Source organism: Cryptomeria japonica, chromosome 2 (assembly GCF_030272615.1).
Source record: "Cryptomeria japonica chromosome 2, Sugi_1.0, whole genome shotgun sequence".
Classification (NCBI taxonomy): Eukaryota; Viridiplantae; Streptophyta; class Pinopsida; order Cupressales; family Cupressaceae; genus Cryptomeria; species Cryptomeria japonica.
In genome coordinates this window covers 100,548,766-100,565,952 of record NC_081406.1, presented here as the reverse complement: position 1 = coordinate 100,565,952, position 17,187 = coordinate 100,548,766, and the positions used below count along the sequence as shown (strand labels likewise).

At 33.7% G+C, this 17,187-nt stretch overlaps 2 protein-coding genes across 2 annotated transcripts in view; one reads left to right on the top strand and one right to left on the bottom strand.

The window, feature by feature from the left end:
• Positions 1 to 7,666, top strand: part of LOC131054299 (uncharacterized) — a 191,498-nt gene extending 183,832 nt beyond the window's left edge. The window contains exon 6 of the mRNA XM_057988773.2: positions 7,311 to 7,666. Within this exon, the coding sequence (XP_057844756.2) occupies positions 7,311 to 7,379 (69 nt within the window). The 3' untranslated portion in view covers positions 7,380 to 7,666. The remainder of the gene's footprint in view (positions 1 to 7,310) is intronic.
• A 7,304-nt stretch (positions 7,667 to 14,970) lies between these two features.
• On the bottom strand, positions 14,971 to 15,405 carry LOC131054291 (uncharacterized). Its single transcript, XM_057988767.2, has one exon. The coding sequence runs from the start codon at positions 15,403 to 15,405 to the stop codon at positions 14,971 to 14,973; it is 435 nt and encodes a 144-aa protein (XP_057844750.1).
• Positions 15,406 to 17,187: the final 1,782 nt, after the last annotated feature.

The window sequence follows — 17,187 nt, the reverse complement described above, 5'->3', positions numbered from 1 at the left end:
AGATTGACATTTGGCAATAATGATGACTCACACACAACCTTTTGACAAATACTAAGTTGGCTCACCCTTATCCCAATTTTAGGAGGCTAGTGCCCACAAGTCTTGATATTTGTTAGGTCAGCTTTAGATTTATGTAATATGTGTAACCTTTTCTGCTGTATTACATTATAGTGTTCTCCAATATTCTGTCATTGATATATGAACAACCTATAAATTTGGGATGCTATTAGATGCGTATAATGGCATCTAGGGCTATCGAATGGCTCAAAGGAGTTGGTTATTGTATGGCTCAAATACATTGAAACACGCTGTTACAAGTGTGAACAGCCAATATGATTCTAAAACTCTCATCAGCACATACCCAACTCTCCCAAATTGATCATGAACTGGGATTCCTCCTCAAAATGCATCCCAGCTTCTCTGCAACATCAGTGAAGGGGAAATTAGCAATCCGATAACTGATTTTCAGACCTGTGCAGGTCTGTCAGGTCATTGTTTCAATAGGTACAATGCCATTAATGGATGCATATCATCATGAAACCCGAAACTCTTATGTGTAGCAACTAGCAAGTATTGGCACCTCCAACCAGCAAGGAATATGATTGGAACCTCAGGTGCTTGGTTCCCAACAAACCTCGTGACCTTCCAAGAAAGTAACTGGGCCCCTAGGAATGGTACGGCCGTCCTAAATCTGCACTTTTATGTCTTGGAATTGTATGACTAGCATTAGAAAGTTATCATCAGCATATTAACAACAATATAAATGTGATATTCACTCATAATGACCCTTAAATAGGGTACAACCAGGAAAGAAATGAAGTGGTGTGAGCCAGCAGTAGGAACTCTTTCCAGTTGCCCTCAAAGATCACATTCAACTTTGAAAAAGTTTCAAACAAACACCATCACAAACATTGGTAAATCTGTAACATCAAAACACTTCAAAAAATTCATTTTGAAACCTCAAAACTGAAACTGTGATAAAGAGTAGTGACGATTTTTGAATAGAATCACATTACTCTAGCAAGGGATTATCTCTCAAATCCAAAAGTAGAAATCCAATGAAAGTTTTTATCCGCAAAAGATCATGAAAGAACTCGCAAGTTTAATTCAGTATCATAATGGTATTAGAAATCTTCAACATATGAACAAATGAGACCCCTCAACCTCCTTTGATAGCTTTGGAGGGAAAAATGCTAACTTGAAATTATAAAATAATCCATTTTCCCACTCAAAGGCCTTTTTCTAAATTTTAAATTGAATCTTCATATGTAAGTCCTCATATTTCCTTAGACATCCACTTTTGAGGGAATATGAATAACTTTAATAAAATATAACACTTAATTGCATTATTTAACATTGTCCAACTGGTTGAGCTTAATTGGTTAAAACATTGAGTTCTCATTGTGGAGACTCAAGTTCAAATTCCAAAGGGACATCTAATATGGAATTCTGAGTTGTGACTCTTGGTCTTCCATAGTTGGTTTCTAATAGGTGAAAGTGATTTCTAAATAATGTGGATTTCTATGTTGTGACTCTTGGTTTGGTGGTTTTTGTTGTGGTTGCTCGAAAGGAGTTGATATTAGTCTCATGGTTGGGCTTGCAAGAGCTTGTATTGGTCTCATATTAATGCTCGTATAAGTGGAATATTAGTAAATGATCTAAAATATAAAAAAATATTTTAACATTTAACTTTGGAAACGTATGTGTATTTTAAATACTCCACCCGAGTTGCAATAAGCACTGCCAAGGCTTTAGAAACCAATCTTAATTGTGCCATGAGGTAATTGAAGCAATGGGATGATGATTGGTGCCAACTTGGAAACTTATTAAAAATAGACATGATCTCCAATAAGCTTAGAGAACACCTTAGAAATCCAAAAACACTGTTGAAAGCTTCATTGCAATTTATAACACCAACTAAGCTCAATGCCATTAATAGAAACCAAGAAAGATTGAATCTATGCTCTCCAAGATCTTTGGAGTCCCCTTACCAATACCAATTAGCTTATGGGAACTTAGGAAATAGGCTCATGGTCATCAAATTGACAAGGCTTGAGAAGGGACATTATAGTCCTCCCTCCCTAGAATTGCTTGTCCCCAAGCAATCACAAATCCAGATGCAAAATTTGCTCTCTCAATTAGCATCCTCCATAGGTAGGTTCTTCCACTTCACCAAATACTCTTTGATGGTCTTCCTCCTTACAGTATGCTCCCTATACTACCTCTAGAACCAAAACAAATTTCCCTTCCTCATCCAATGGGGGCAACTTAGAAGAGGGATCAACATTATGTCCAAGTGCCTTCTTGAGGCATGATACATGGAACACATTATGCATTTTGCTGGTCTCGGGAAGCTCTAACTTATAAGCCATTTCTCAAATCCTCTTGGAGATCCTAAATGGGCCATAAAATTGTGGCTTCAACTTCTCTAATACACTCTTTTTGAGAGTTGATAGCTTGATGGGCTGCAACCTCAAATAAAACATGTCTTCTGTTTCAAATGCACACTCTATATGGTGTCAATCTGTGCACATCTTTCTGATTTCGAGCATGCTAGAGGTTGTTCTTCAAGGATTTCACACTGTCTTGGCTTTGCTGCAACAAATCCTTAGCTTTGGCTACTTTACTATCACCAAACAATAAATTAACAAAGCTAGGAGCTTCATAGCCATACAATGGCATAAATGGTGACATCTTTACAAACATGGGATAGATAGAAATATTGCAATACTTACCCAAATGTAACCATGTCACCCAAGTCTTGTGCTTCTTGGCCATTAGTTTGCGGGTGATAACTAGTACTAGAAGTGAGTTTAGTTCCACTCAATTTGAGTAAATCTTGCCAAAAATCATTGGAACTTGTTGTCCCTATCACTTACAATGTTCTTTGGCAATCTGTGCAATTTGAGCACTTGCACTCTGGGAAAACTCGTAAAGAAGTGCATGGAGATACTTCCCCATCTTTTCTATAAATTGTCTATTGGTTCGTTTTCTAATGTCACCACCACTTCTTTGAGCTTGCAATTTGTTGATGTGTTTTTAGGTTTTTTCACTCTAGACCCTTTGGAAGGGTCAGGAGCGAATTTCTTGTTTGGTCCAAAATCCTTTACATTTCAATGCTTTCAAACATTTCCAAAGGCCACAAGATGTCCATCCTTCCCTTCAAGATGCCCTGCAAATCAAAATTTGGTCAAACTTAGGAGGAAATGAGCTTTAAGAGGATTTTCGCTTTGGACCCTTTGGAAGGGTCAGGAGCGAAAATCTCATTCTAGGCTAGATTACTCACTTTTCAAACTTCAAACCACTTCAAGAAGCAAACTTAGATCATTTTCCACCTGAGGAAGAAGGTTTCAAGGTCAAACAAGGTAGCAAATGAAGTTTATGATGAATTTTGCTTTGGACCCTTTGGAAGGGTCAGGAGTGAAATTCATCTCTTAGGCAAAATCTTGATCATCCAAAACACCCAACTTCCTCTCAAGGCAAGAACATACCCATTCGTCCTCCATCATGTCAACACCTAGGCAAAATAAGGAAGAAAACAAGAGTTATAAGGATTTTTGCTCTGGACCCTTTGAAAGGGTCAGGATCGAAAATCATGTTTTGACCTTGATTCTTGATTTTTCAAACTCTCATCCTCTTTGGGAGGCAAACATAGATACTTCCTCATGCATCTCCATCTTGGTCCTGACTTTGGCTAAGGGAGAAATTAGTGTTTTCAGGAATTTCGCTCTAGACCCTTTGGAAGGGTCAGGGGCGAAATTCCTATTCTAGGCTCAATTCACCTTCAAACTGAGTTGACTTTGTCTTAAACTTGATCCTATATCCATTTCCTTCCATATCCTTGCAAATTTGCTTGACCACTCTTTGACTTAGGTGAGATCCTGAGTCCTTGGTGAATTTTCGCTCTGGACCCTTTAGAAGGGTCAGGAGTGAAAATTGAAATTCGCTCCGGACCCTTTGGAAGGGTCAGGAGCGAAATTCTAAAGTTTAGCCTCTCCGTCAGGATTCATTTATGGAATATAACATTTAAGTATAAGAAAGAAGAAAGATATAAGGAAATATATATACTGTCAGGATGTTTGAGAGTGGTTTCGGACCTCCAGGAGTTATATTGCAAAATCTAGTTTTTGGAGGATTCTTCAGTTTTCTAGACTTAGTCAAATTTCAGGATCAGGGCATTCCAAACTTGGCCAAATTTCAAGATCAGGACATTCCAAACAGCCAAATTTCAGGATCAGGACATTCCAGACAGCCAAATTTCAGGGCATTCGAAGATCAGGATGACATTCCAAACTTCATCACTCACCAACTTGACCTAGCTTGGACCTTCAAGAATGATACTCACCAAGCAAGACACAATTAGCAACAAGATCAAAACCAGGCCCTAAGGAAGACTTTCAAAGAAACCCTAATTCTGGGGCCCCAAAGACTCAACCTAGCTCAAGCAGAGCCTGCTATTCAGTGATCCCTTTGGCGACACTCATCCTGCAAAGGCTAACAGACAAAACCCTAAAAGACCCAGAAAACAAACCCCAGAAAGCAAAAAGCAGGGGTCCCCATTTCCAATGGGGCGATGTGTGAATACGTCACAACACAATTATAAGTGCTTATTCCTTCATGCTTACCTTGGCTATTGTTCTAGATTTTTGCCACAATTTCACTATCATCCTGAAGCAGTTTTGAGTTTCTATTTGAAAAACTTTCGTAATTCTTCTCATGTATTCTGGAGGTTGGTTCAATCTCCATGTATCTATAATCTATCAATGGCTACAAATTTCGCAGTGATTGGAAAAATACTGTGGCTAATATGTGTTGTCATTTTGATTATTTGTTGCCCAAATGGTTTCACTTGCTTTACAATGTCTGACTGGATCCTCTAATTTGTCTCTTGCAAATCTAGGCAGCTTTTGATGCCTTGAAGGTTGTTCTCATATGAAAGAAATATTGTTTGTAGTCGGATTGTGTAATAGCAATGTGTCGAGGCCCTTGCCACTCCTATCTCCATCTATGAAGTAGTCCTTCTACTCCTCCTAATGAAGACTCTTCTCATATAGAGAAGGTTGTATTGATTCTTTTTGCTGATCTTGGTCTACAAGGTCAATGCCTTCTTTTGGTAGCAAAAGGAAGGCAACACTGCCATATCTTTTCTTACAAATTGTATTGCTATATTTTGCGAAGTAAATAGAGAAAACAAAGATAAATAGAATTATATAAAGAATTTGTAGTTTAACACCAATGATTGCTTTATTCATTTAGAGTATTGCTTGTAAAAAGATGTAGACTAGGGAGCATCTGACAAGATTAGACCGTCTTTCCTTAAAACAAGAAGCCTATTTAAAACACATCCATCTATAACCACTAACAATTGACTCCTAACAACTACAAAAAGGTAATAAGAAATTATAGTTGGGTACAGCCAAGTAAATAAAACATAACAAAGCATTTGACACTAATTACATTGATCATTCATTGTCTCTTGGTCAAATGCTGGAGCTTGAGTTAATAAATAATTTAATAACATATAGTAGCAACTAAACACATTTAATTTTGAACCATTTTGGGTCTAGATAAAATTATTAGTTGGAAATCTATACGTAGATATTATGATACAATTATTTAATTTACTAGCTAACTAGGTAAATGTGTACTTAATAAACAAAAAAATTAAATTGGGATTGTTGGAATAAATAGATCGAATGGCTTACATTCTTTCGGGTTTTTCATATTTTCTTCTGAAAATGGACTTCCATAGTTGGTCTAGTAGTGGAATTCAATCAATAGTCAATCAATGCCAGTTTCATTTCCCCTAGCAAATATGACCGACTTGCATTCTGCAGATATGGGATCTGGAAAGAACACAAGCCATTTAATCTGTTTAGACCAAAAATCCTAATTTAAGGTCTTGCATACTACATTCATGTATTTATGAAGCCGCTCAAACAAATATATTATATTAAATTTAATGTGCTTACGTGTCGTTTGTGAAGACATTCCAAATGAAGTAAACTATTTTTTTGCCTTAGGCAAAACTTTGCCTAGATTAATTATTTCTTAGTATCAGCCTAAATTAACAAGGAAGTTAAATTATTTTTTAGAACTAGGCATAAATTCAGGAGGCAATTTATTATTTTCTTCTTGAAATAGATCATGATTTGCCTCAGCAATTAATAACGTTGATAAAAAATTTGCAGGTTTTTATAGAATTTTTCAGTCCTTTTAAGTTTTCCGTGACAAAACACCAAGATGTTCTTTGAGATTTCCCTTGGCCTCAAAACACCAAGACGTTGCCTTCATTAGAAACATGTATAATAATAGGTAAATGATTTGGTTAAGTATATGAAATTTCTAGTTTAAAATAAGAAATATCTTACTGCGAAGGTCGACTTTCATCCTTTTGGCATTAGTATTTATTCTTGAAAGTTGCATTTCCAACTTTTTGTTGCTTCTGTTCTGAAAAGCTTACAACATCTTTACCAAGAAAAGGATACTGGCTAGATTAATTTTTTTAATATTCCATTTTTAAGTTGAGATGAGGCTTATGGAATGATATATTTTTGGTCCGCCCCTACCTATTTACTACTGTCTAATGATATATTTTTTCTATTTAATGTTTCTTCGGAGTCTTGATATAGTCCAGGGTGTTAGGAGCACTGTATATTCTTATGTAGAGTGCTTGTAGCAACTGTACTAAGTTGCTTATGATTATTATTTCAACTGCAGTGCTTCAATTCATTGATTTCTTATGAGCTATTGCATTTAATCCTGTATATTTTCTGTTTTTAAGATGTAAACTTGGCACGTGCTTCATCTCCCATTAAAATAATAGTTATTATTGGTGTATCATTCTGCCATGTCTATTTCTAATTTGATTGTGTTCTTTGCACATACTTCTAATTTGTTTTGTAAAATGATAGTTGTATCTCTGGCATCCTCGATTTTAATTATGGGGGCTTCATTAGCTAGGCAATATTATATCACATGCATTTATATTGGGGAGTAAAATATCCTGAAAAAATGAGCTCAATATATTGCCTATCTGATGGAAATAGGGGGGGTTTTAATTCGGGCTATGAAAAATGCAATATATGTAAAAAATAGGGGGCTTTTAATTTAGGCTATGTATTGGGAGAGGGTGACAAAAAAAGAGTTTAGGGAAATATTTTTTGAAAATAGGGGGATTCTTTAGTATATCATGAATGCATGTGATATAACCCAGATTCACTAAGTGAAGCCCCCATGATTTTAATAGGGTATAATTACTGTAGAGATAAACAAAGGAATTTGAATCCTTTTTAAAATTTTCTTTTCAGGTTTGTGAAGGTATTAGGGAGCTACTCAATCTTCCAGTGGAATCTCTTCGAGCAACCAAAAAATACTAGGAACAGACTAATGAGATTGTAGCTATGGCATATTTGAAACGACAGTGTAACTCAATTTTGTACACAACCTACTAATTGTAAAAATTGCAGTGAAATGTTCCTCTTTACATGGAAAGAAAATCAGCATAGATTTTGATAGTAGATTTTTTCTAGTTTATATTTTCAGGCAAAGAATATCAATTTCTAAGCTGCAAATGCATTCTCAATATCAATTTGTAGGCAAAATGTGTTAAATGGTTGTGAAGTTTAAAGCTTTGGTCTAGTAGCAATTGAATACATTGATCCAAGTGATAGATTAATTAATTGTTAGAAAATAATCTAGAATGTCGTAAGCTTTTAGCAATTGGGTTGATCAATATTTACTTGTAGAAGATTGAACAAAGTAGAAGCTTTGGAGATGAATGACTATTTCTTCATCACTGACTATCCCAATGATTATTCTTGTGAACATCCTCCATATTTAAATTGGGATGATAGAAATCTCAATGCTGCTTGCGTTGAATGGCATACTCTCGTAGGGTGAATGTTGAAGTTTTGGAGAATGTTGCCAATATATTAAGAAGCACCATGTGTAGAGCTATACATGTAAATATATTAGAAGCATAGGAAGAGAATTGAACGTGAAAAGTGACATCTCATATATTTTCACAATGAGCTATAGATATAGAGAGCTCCCATTGACGTAGAAGAAAATCCTAATATATGACCATGCCACTTGCAAGTGGGTCTTGTAAAACTTGCTAAACTGCTCTCAGTTTGGTGTTATTCTAAATTTTTTTCTTACTTCATGTTTGATGTTTGCAAACTTTTTTTAACCAAATTTTATTAAATAAAAAGATCTTGTAGAATAAAATGTCATGATATATGCCTCGATATAGTTTTAATACCTGTCTCTCCCTCTCTCCCTCTAGATATACATATATATGAAAAACATTCATTACTTTCATATTGTTTTTTAATGTTTTTAAAAAAGTTACGATAAAAATAGTACACATAATTATGTATGGATGAAGAAAAATTGAAAAATGTGTATCACATTTTGATCACATGTCCTTTATTTAAATCCAAAGTTTGGATTACCTATATATTTTTTTTATATCCTTGAGTTAGCTCAAATAACATCTAATTTTTTCTTTTTTTTTTGAAAATCTAGTAGTGCCTCATTGAAATATTTAATTTTCATCAAATTAATTTTAAAGAAAATAGTAACCCATAAACTACATTCAACTCTTTGCAAAATTTAATACTATTTTATTTTAGATTATGTAGATGATTTGTTTAAGTTTTGACAAGAAGTTTATCAAGTTTATTTTTACCATTTATTGTCACTTAGAGAAATTGTTTGGTCTATTATGATATCATGTTCATCCTAAACACATTTAACAATTGGAACATAATCAAACATATATTAAACAAGAGCTGCAAGCAGCGAAGTTCTTGCCAGAGGTTGGAAAAACAGTTCTGGTATTGTTGTTGCATGATGTGTTTGTGTATACATGAATATAGTCGCTGAGTCTGGAGTATTGGTGTTGTGTGACTTGTTTATGTATTTGGCACATAATTTTTAACATTGATCTACATGACTTTGTATGATAGCAATACCATAATGTATTATTCTGCTTGCTAATGAATAACAAGCTAACGTTAAATAATTGACAACATAATCGTGCATTGTAAAAGTGCCTTTTATATCTAATATTTCACAACATTAAAGACAATGAAGATAGATTAAAAATTACAATCAATGAAATAAATCAAAGCATTTTTTTTTTGCCATGCAATATAAAATACATAAAACTAAACACCTCGCTCCAGTCATCCTACATAGTCTTCATGCCTTCATTGTGCTTTATTTGACTATCTACCTCTGTTACCAGAAACAGGACGTCTTCATGCCTTCATTGTGCTCTATTTGACTATCTACCTCTGTTACCAGAAACGAGACGTCTTCATGCCTTCATTGTGCTCTATTTGACTATCTAGTATCTACAATTGATTGGCTATCTGGAAACCAATTGAACATGGCTCTGCCTATTAATAGTGCTCAAGATGTCAATTGCAAAGGATATTAAAAGAATTGGTGATCTCCATAGCAGCAACTATTAAACACAGATACTCAGTCAATCAATTTCACTCCGAAATTTGCACTCCAAAATTTGCACCTCATCTAGTCTTACATAAGCCTCAGTGCAAAAGAATGCATATACAAAAGTAGCAACCAAAAGAATTTACTCATCATAATAATAGATCAAAGAGTGTGATAAAAAAACATTGATGCTAAAAGAATTCTATACAGTTGAATCCTGAAGCCCTATCAGCCAGTAACCAACCAATAATGACTGCAAGTTAAAAGCAAAAGAGTAGCCAAGATTCAGACTTGTCTCTTTCTTCTCTTGTAATATTGAAAGATGAGTTTTTATGTTGTTAGAAGATAATAATACTGATTGCATGTAACCCTTGAAATCTGTATGTAACACCCATTTTACAAAGTTGGAGAATGTAAATGTTTTCATTTCTATGAATTTAAGGAATTTTCACATCCCATTTAAATTTAATTCCCAGTTTTGGATATTCTTGTAGATAAGTGGTCATTTTCAAAGAGGATCAGTTAAGTCATATGGATGGGTGAATTCTCTTTTAGTGGTTTTATCTTTTAGGACATCATAGAACCTTTTGTTGAGAAGTCTCAAGTTCAATAGCAGGCACTCACAAGATGAAAGAAAGAACAACGTTGCATGTGTTAATTTGCAAAATTGGCCTATGGCAGGCTTACACGATTCATGAATGAAAATAGGGACTTCTTGTTGTTTTGGAAAAATGTGTAATGAATTAAATGGGCTAAATAAATATGGATGATCCACCACAAACAATACCAATTTTTCAATCTCTTCGCTAGTAAACCCTCCCATGGGACCAACAATTTTTAAAAAGGCTAGCAAAAAACTGAAAGAAGAGTTGGAATGAAGTTTCCAACTGAATTTTTATAGACCCGCCATTCGCAAGCTCGCCGCACTCTTTCCCTCTTTGTGTTTCTTCAATTGCATCACTTATAGCAATCATGTATGGTCATAAGAGCTTTGTAATGATAAGGTTAAGGATCATATGCATAGCTTTTTAGATACTAAGACATGTGACACAATGTATTCGAGATTCTTCAAGACATTTCAAAATGAAATGCAAAAGAGATATAGTATACCTAACTAGGTTGTGGACAAGTATAAGATTTCAAGAGTCTCCATAGTCTGTTCCAGAGGAATCGTGACAATTAAAAAATTGCAATAGTTGTTCAAGGTTATTTTTATAATTTTTATTGGTCATTTTAGAGGAAGCGATTTATTCTCTCAGAAAATCGTAGAGGATTGCAATAAGGCTATTTGTTTGATCCATATAGGTTGTTTTAGAGGAAACAATATAAAATTAGAAAATTGCAATGTTTTGTAGCAAGGCTATTTGTTTTATCTATATAAACTGTTTTAGATGAAGCAATATACTAAATGAAAATTGCAATAATTTGCAGCAAAGTTGTTTTCTTTATCCATATGAGCTATTTTGGTGGAAGCAATACACTATGCAGAAAATTGCAATAGTTTGCATAAGGATATTCGTTTTGTTTATATAACTTGTTTAAGAGGAAACAATATGCTATCAAAAAATTGCAATATAATCATGATTGTTCTTTCAATCATTGGCAGGAACTTGCTGCCCTTCAGCTTTTGTTAGAGTGGTCACAAGTCTTTCTATTTGCTGAATGCTATATGGGATTTCGAGTAATTGTTAATAAAGTATTCCATCTACAAAAACTGTATTGTTGATTAGAAGCTAAAGTTTTGTTTTTCTATCTAGTACAAGTTTATTCAGAATATTGTAGTCATAAATCCCCATGGGATCTACAAAAAACAAACTGCTTGAAAAGATGTCTACAAACAGGATATGGGTGTGTGATATTTATAAATCAAGTTGCAAAAATAGATTAAAATTTTAGACTGATTGCCATAGAGTAATGATTATTTAGTAGCGCTGGTTAGAGGCTTATTAGCCCGATAGTTGTTGTACCATTTGTAGCAGCAGTTTAGCATCTTTAGCTACGGATTTCCTCAATTTTACATTAAATTACACAAGCATGAAACTGCATACCCTATATTCAAATCAACAACATTGCAACATTTAATGTGTAATTTGCAGATTTGAGTTAAGTAATTTTTTTAGTCCCTCCAAAAATCCAATAAATATGAAAAGTCTAAAATAATGAAAAAGACAATGTACAAACCGGTTACCAAGAGAAAGAAAAAGAACAAGAAAAGCGAAAATCAGGGACCAACAAAGGCATCAACTCTCTCCCAAAAGATTTTGACAAAAAAAAGACATAAGTAGAGGATTTTCAAACACCTAACATACAACCAACTTCAAAAACATCCACAACAATAGTTTTTACGCATTGATTCAATATACAAAAATAAATGTCAGCATTAGAAACATCATAAAAATCAAAACAAAATAACAATGAAAAAACCTAAAAGATGATGTTGGAAAATGCATAATGGAAAATTGCATGAATCTAAAGAAGTTTTTTTCAAATATATGTTCAATCTGATTATTATGATTAAGTATTAACCCCAACATTATATGTGCTGTATAAAGGGAAATGAAAATAAAAAAGAGGATGAATAAATATCAATTGTAGGAATTCACATGTTTGCTTGAAATATCAACATCTATAATTCTGGAGAACAAAAGAAATGTAGATTCTATAAACAGAAGTTCCAATTCAGTGTGCACATAAATGACTTTTGGGATTTTACGGTTTGATTACCTGAATACTCGATTAGGTGTTCTGCAAACTTCAAAAATCTTCCTAAGCATTGGAAAAACCTCCATTGCAATACTCTCTCAAATAGTTTCTGAAAGTAGATATTTCTATCAAATAAATTGGAAAAGATTACAACACATAATCATGAAACAATAAATAAACCTCAAGAAGAGTTCATTGGAAAATCTCTTCCAGTAACATACCCTAGAGACCATTACATTCCATTGGCTCTCATCTCCCCTAGACATTTTGTCAAACATTTGACGTGCATCCTAAATTCTTTGGTATTTGGCATATACCTGCAAAAGATCAGATGCCACATAAACTTTATGCTTGAGGATAGTTCTGAATATGTGGACATGAATCTACTTACCTTCTTGCTGAGCCAATATGTAGGCACATACCTCGAATACAAAGGAAAAGTACTATCCAAAGCGCCTCTATATAAATGCAACAGAGAGAACAAGTTTTCATTGTTTTGATGCACAATTTTAACACGGAAATCCAACATCAAAATCTCCTTATTAGTAAATACCCCAAGTGAAAGAAATTAGAGAATCCAATAAAAAGGTGGGTGAACCAGATAAAAGGGAATTTCAAGTTTTAGAATACACTGTAAAGGACAACAAACCTTTAAATTCACGAAACACAATTTCTGAGGGTTACCTAAAGGGCTATGGCTTAGAAAACAGTTATTGACTGGGTGGAAACAGGGTAAGGAGGACAAAATTTTACTGAAAGAGGAATTTTTTTGGTCTTAAAATGCATAATCACTATCAAATAGTCAAACAACATTATATGTACTGTTGGGGTGCGTTTGGATCCTTCAAAATTGTTTTCAATGTATTCAAGCCAATCCAAACTCTCTTGTGACTTTGCCATTGTGCTCAAGAGATGAATCCTGAATAATGAATGAAATTTATTATATTCATATTTTACGCCAAGACATGTCGCGGAGAATAGACATATCTGAAATAGAATGTAAAGCTCAATGTCCAAAAGGGGCTAATTTCAGTGCAACCAGACATATGAAATGTGAATTACTGCTACAACCAAATAATAGGATTTTCCATACAGAGCCCAACCAACTGAAATCCCTTTAGAAATAGAAAGAGTTGCGATGGTTGCTAAACTCAGTCTTTAGAATATGAAGACAACCTTGAAAAAGATTAAACTCAGTCTTCATGATGATAAAAAGACACTTTTCCATGCACAAAACGTGGCCACCTCTCACTTTGCATGCAAAAAGATTAAAAATTCAATCGCCAACTGTTCATGTCAAGCAAGATGGGCATATCACTCTTGTTTAATTAGTAATGCCACACAAATTGATGCCCTGTAGTAGAGTGCAAGTGTCCAGCATGCGAGAAAATCATTCTTTTATTACCAATTGTTGGTGTGCCTTGCATTCAACCACATTCCCTAAGTCTGATCTCTGCAAGTCTTTCTTCCATAGCCATCTGTTTCAAACTACTGCAGGAACCCTGTTTTGACGGTACTGCAAATATACTCTGTTTTGACGGCCTGCAACTGCCTCTAGAGATGTGCGTTCTCTCTTGTTGAGAACCTTGCAAGCCTCTGCAAACCGCCAAAAACTCCCAACAAACCAACGCCAACAAATTTGACAGTAATAATGAACCTAAACAATACGCATGTTCAACCCATAGACATAAGGAGATAAGGAAAATATTTACAAAGAAGCATGTTTGATTGGTTGCCTACACTTGCATTAATAATGCGCTAAGAGAAACAACCTTCGCTATAGTTTCTTGCGGGCATGAACTAACAAGACAACACTAGGAATACACATTCTTTTTTATATATGACTGCAACATTGTGCTAGTGTAAATAGATTCATTGTCTAACTAATTAGCTGTTATCCCTTTCTTGGATAACGTATTCATACTTGATTTGACTTATATTGCTTGTGATGATTTCTGTAAAATGAAAGTGTTTATTAGAGCATATTGAAGGCATGTATATAATCTTAGAATCCAATCCATGTCGAAGACCACTATACATTCACCGTTTTCAAACATTGTAGGAATTCTAATTTCTCATTTAAGACAAAACAAATTGCTCTGGAATACTTGCTATCTGTTTTTTTGATGATCTTTGTCATGAAAAAAACAGATAGCAAGTATTCTAGATCTTTGTTATGTAGTGCTTGCAAAGCACGTATAAGTTTTAAAGAATCAATATAAGAAAAAAAAGCAAGGAGAATGCAAAAATTAGAGGAAGAATATGCATGCATCTAGAAATAGAGGTCTACGTCAACTTCCATGATGATGGTAATTTTTAGAAATATGCCTGATGCTTCTTCTTTCTAGCAATCTAGCTCTGATACCATGTAGAATTTTGCAGCTATCCGTGCAAAATAAAATAGATCTAGCAGAAAAGAAAGAATCAAACTTGCAAGTAAAATACAAAAGAAAATCAAAACTGAATTAATGCAATTCAATCATCTCTATTATTACAAATCTGTATGAATTACAAATGATATATAGATAACAGAAACGGAAATTTCTGAAGATCGACAATTAATTGCATAAAATGTTGAAATGGAACTGAAATAAACAGAGGAAGTTAAAAAGCTATAACTCCCTTGTTAGCTTGTTAGCTTATGCATGAGCAAGAATCTCTCCGTGAATTACGGAGATAATAGACTCCAAATTTGCGCTAACAATACTTGCTATCTGTTTTTTGGTGGGGAATACGGACAGTTACAATTTCTGCAAACTGCTACATAAAATCACCTTTCGTAAACATATTAAAAATACCCGCTCAAACAACAATTGTGTTCAGATTAAACATGCTCTCATCTCTGATGGAAGATGGACATGGTAACACTTTGACCTCTCTTCCAAAAGATGTATAAATCTCAACGATAATCTTATCATTAAAGTCTTCGATACGCATCTGTGAAGGAGGCTGCCTAAATCTAGAATGAGAAAGATTGAGCATCAATTTTACATACCCATCTTTTATTTTTTCAGACAATGATTTTATAGAAACATTAACAGCCAACTTAATAATTCTGAACTTCAACTTCGGCACGAATTTGAGCTTCCAAATTCGCCTGCCTCTACGCCCTCCCAACCGCACTACTCTCAATCGTTTTCTTCCGCCATTAAAATCATCGAGGCGCTTGTATTTTCTCCTTTGCATGAATCTCTTCACACACATGGAGAATCCCATGACATCTGAGATCCTCACCATAATGGTTGAACTGCTGCACTCTTCAGCAACGTCATATCTCTTGCTATTTGTAGTTGTTGGAATTCAGAGTTATGAATACAAGTCAAATGTCTACAAATTTTCTCATTGATTCTTAAAGAATGCAGTCAAATTCGAAAAGCATAATAATCGACTTTGTTCTTTAGTCGAAATATTTAGATAGGAAAGGCCAAGGTGGAGCGGCTTAAGTTGGTTAAGCATGGTATTATCTATTTGCGACAAGGAATTGAATCATTTTATCATTGGATGAATTCTATGAAAGCAACCTTTTTTTAATTTGGATAAAATACACTTCATTCTTTTCCAGATTCTGTAATGTTGTAATCTTCCAAGTTGAAATGTTAAGAAGCAAATCCATGGAGATATGCTTTATGAACTTGAACTTGTTCTTTTCTCAGTTTTTATAATTGTAGAGGTGACAGGTGAACATTGTGGTTTTGAATTGACTAAATTCATATTTTATTTTTAACCGATTGAATGAGGGTTTTATTTGGAGAGAAGGTCCAGTCCTCTTAAATATTTTAGCATTTAATTTTATATTTTATTTAATATTTAATATAAATAAATTATACATAATGAATGATTTAGGAATACATGATCAAATAATTTAATTGTCAAGAATAATTATCTTAGATTAATTTAAGTTAATTCAATAATAATAAATTAATATTGTGAAGTTAAATGCAAATGGATTAGTTGCATAGCTTTATGAATTATGGTGAAGAACAATTGTTGATGCTATCTAGAATCGAGTCATCCATTTACATGAAATTATAGTTATTTACCATTTGATGAATGCTTTATATTTCATGCAATATTTAAAATATTCATAGTTTCAATTTCAGCCCCTTGGTGTTGTTCAATACATACAATCACTTTGTAACTGATTGGATTAGACTAAAAAAATGTAGGCTTCTTCAACCCATGTTGATCTCTAATATCTTAAGACACACATAGATCATGCTACTCCTAAATGCCTTAAAAGAAGACTACTTAATTGTTGGGGCTTGGTTATCCCATATCAACCCTTATACTAGACTAGATTTATAGCATTGGGAAAACATTTATAGATGAAATCATCAAGCATCTAGACAGTCTATATACACATTTCAATGTGATGGTTTCCGTTAAATATCTAAATCAAAATGTTTCTACAATTATTTTTGGTTGATAGAATCTATGGATTCTCCGTAATAGATTAATTACAAATGAATATTTGTAAATACCAAGACATAACAATGAATTGCACAAACATGTATCAAATTGGTTCCTAACAAATAGTGAATAGAGTAGTTGGCAATTTGAATAAAAAACATAAAATTTAGGGGTCAATCCTACGTCTCTTGGTATTGATCTTTAGTTCTGTGAGATTTACTATGAATATTAAAATGTGGGTATCAAAGTGGGATAAATTGTACATATAGGTGTGTAAGAATTGGTGTAATATATGACTAACAATGGTGAATGTGTGAACATAAGTGAAAATATGGATATAATAAGGTCATATGTATGAAAATATGTGTAAGGATGGTCAATTAGAGATGACGGATTAGGAAGAGATGTAAACTTTAACACAAGAATTTGTTACTTGTAAATTTGTTAAAAATTGTATTGTCATTCCATCAAAATAGACCCAAAATTTAATGGGAATTGGTAAGTGTATGCAAATTTTCTAATTACAAATATAAATGGGCTTGTTTGTTAAGGTTACTAGAATGATTTATATAATATAATTAAGTTAGCATTGAAGTAAAGTAGATGCAT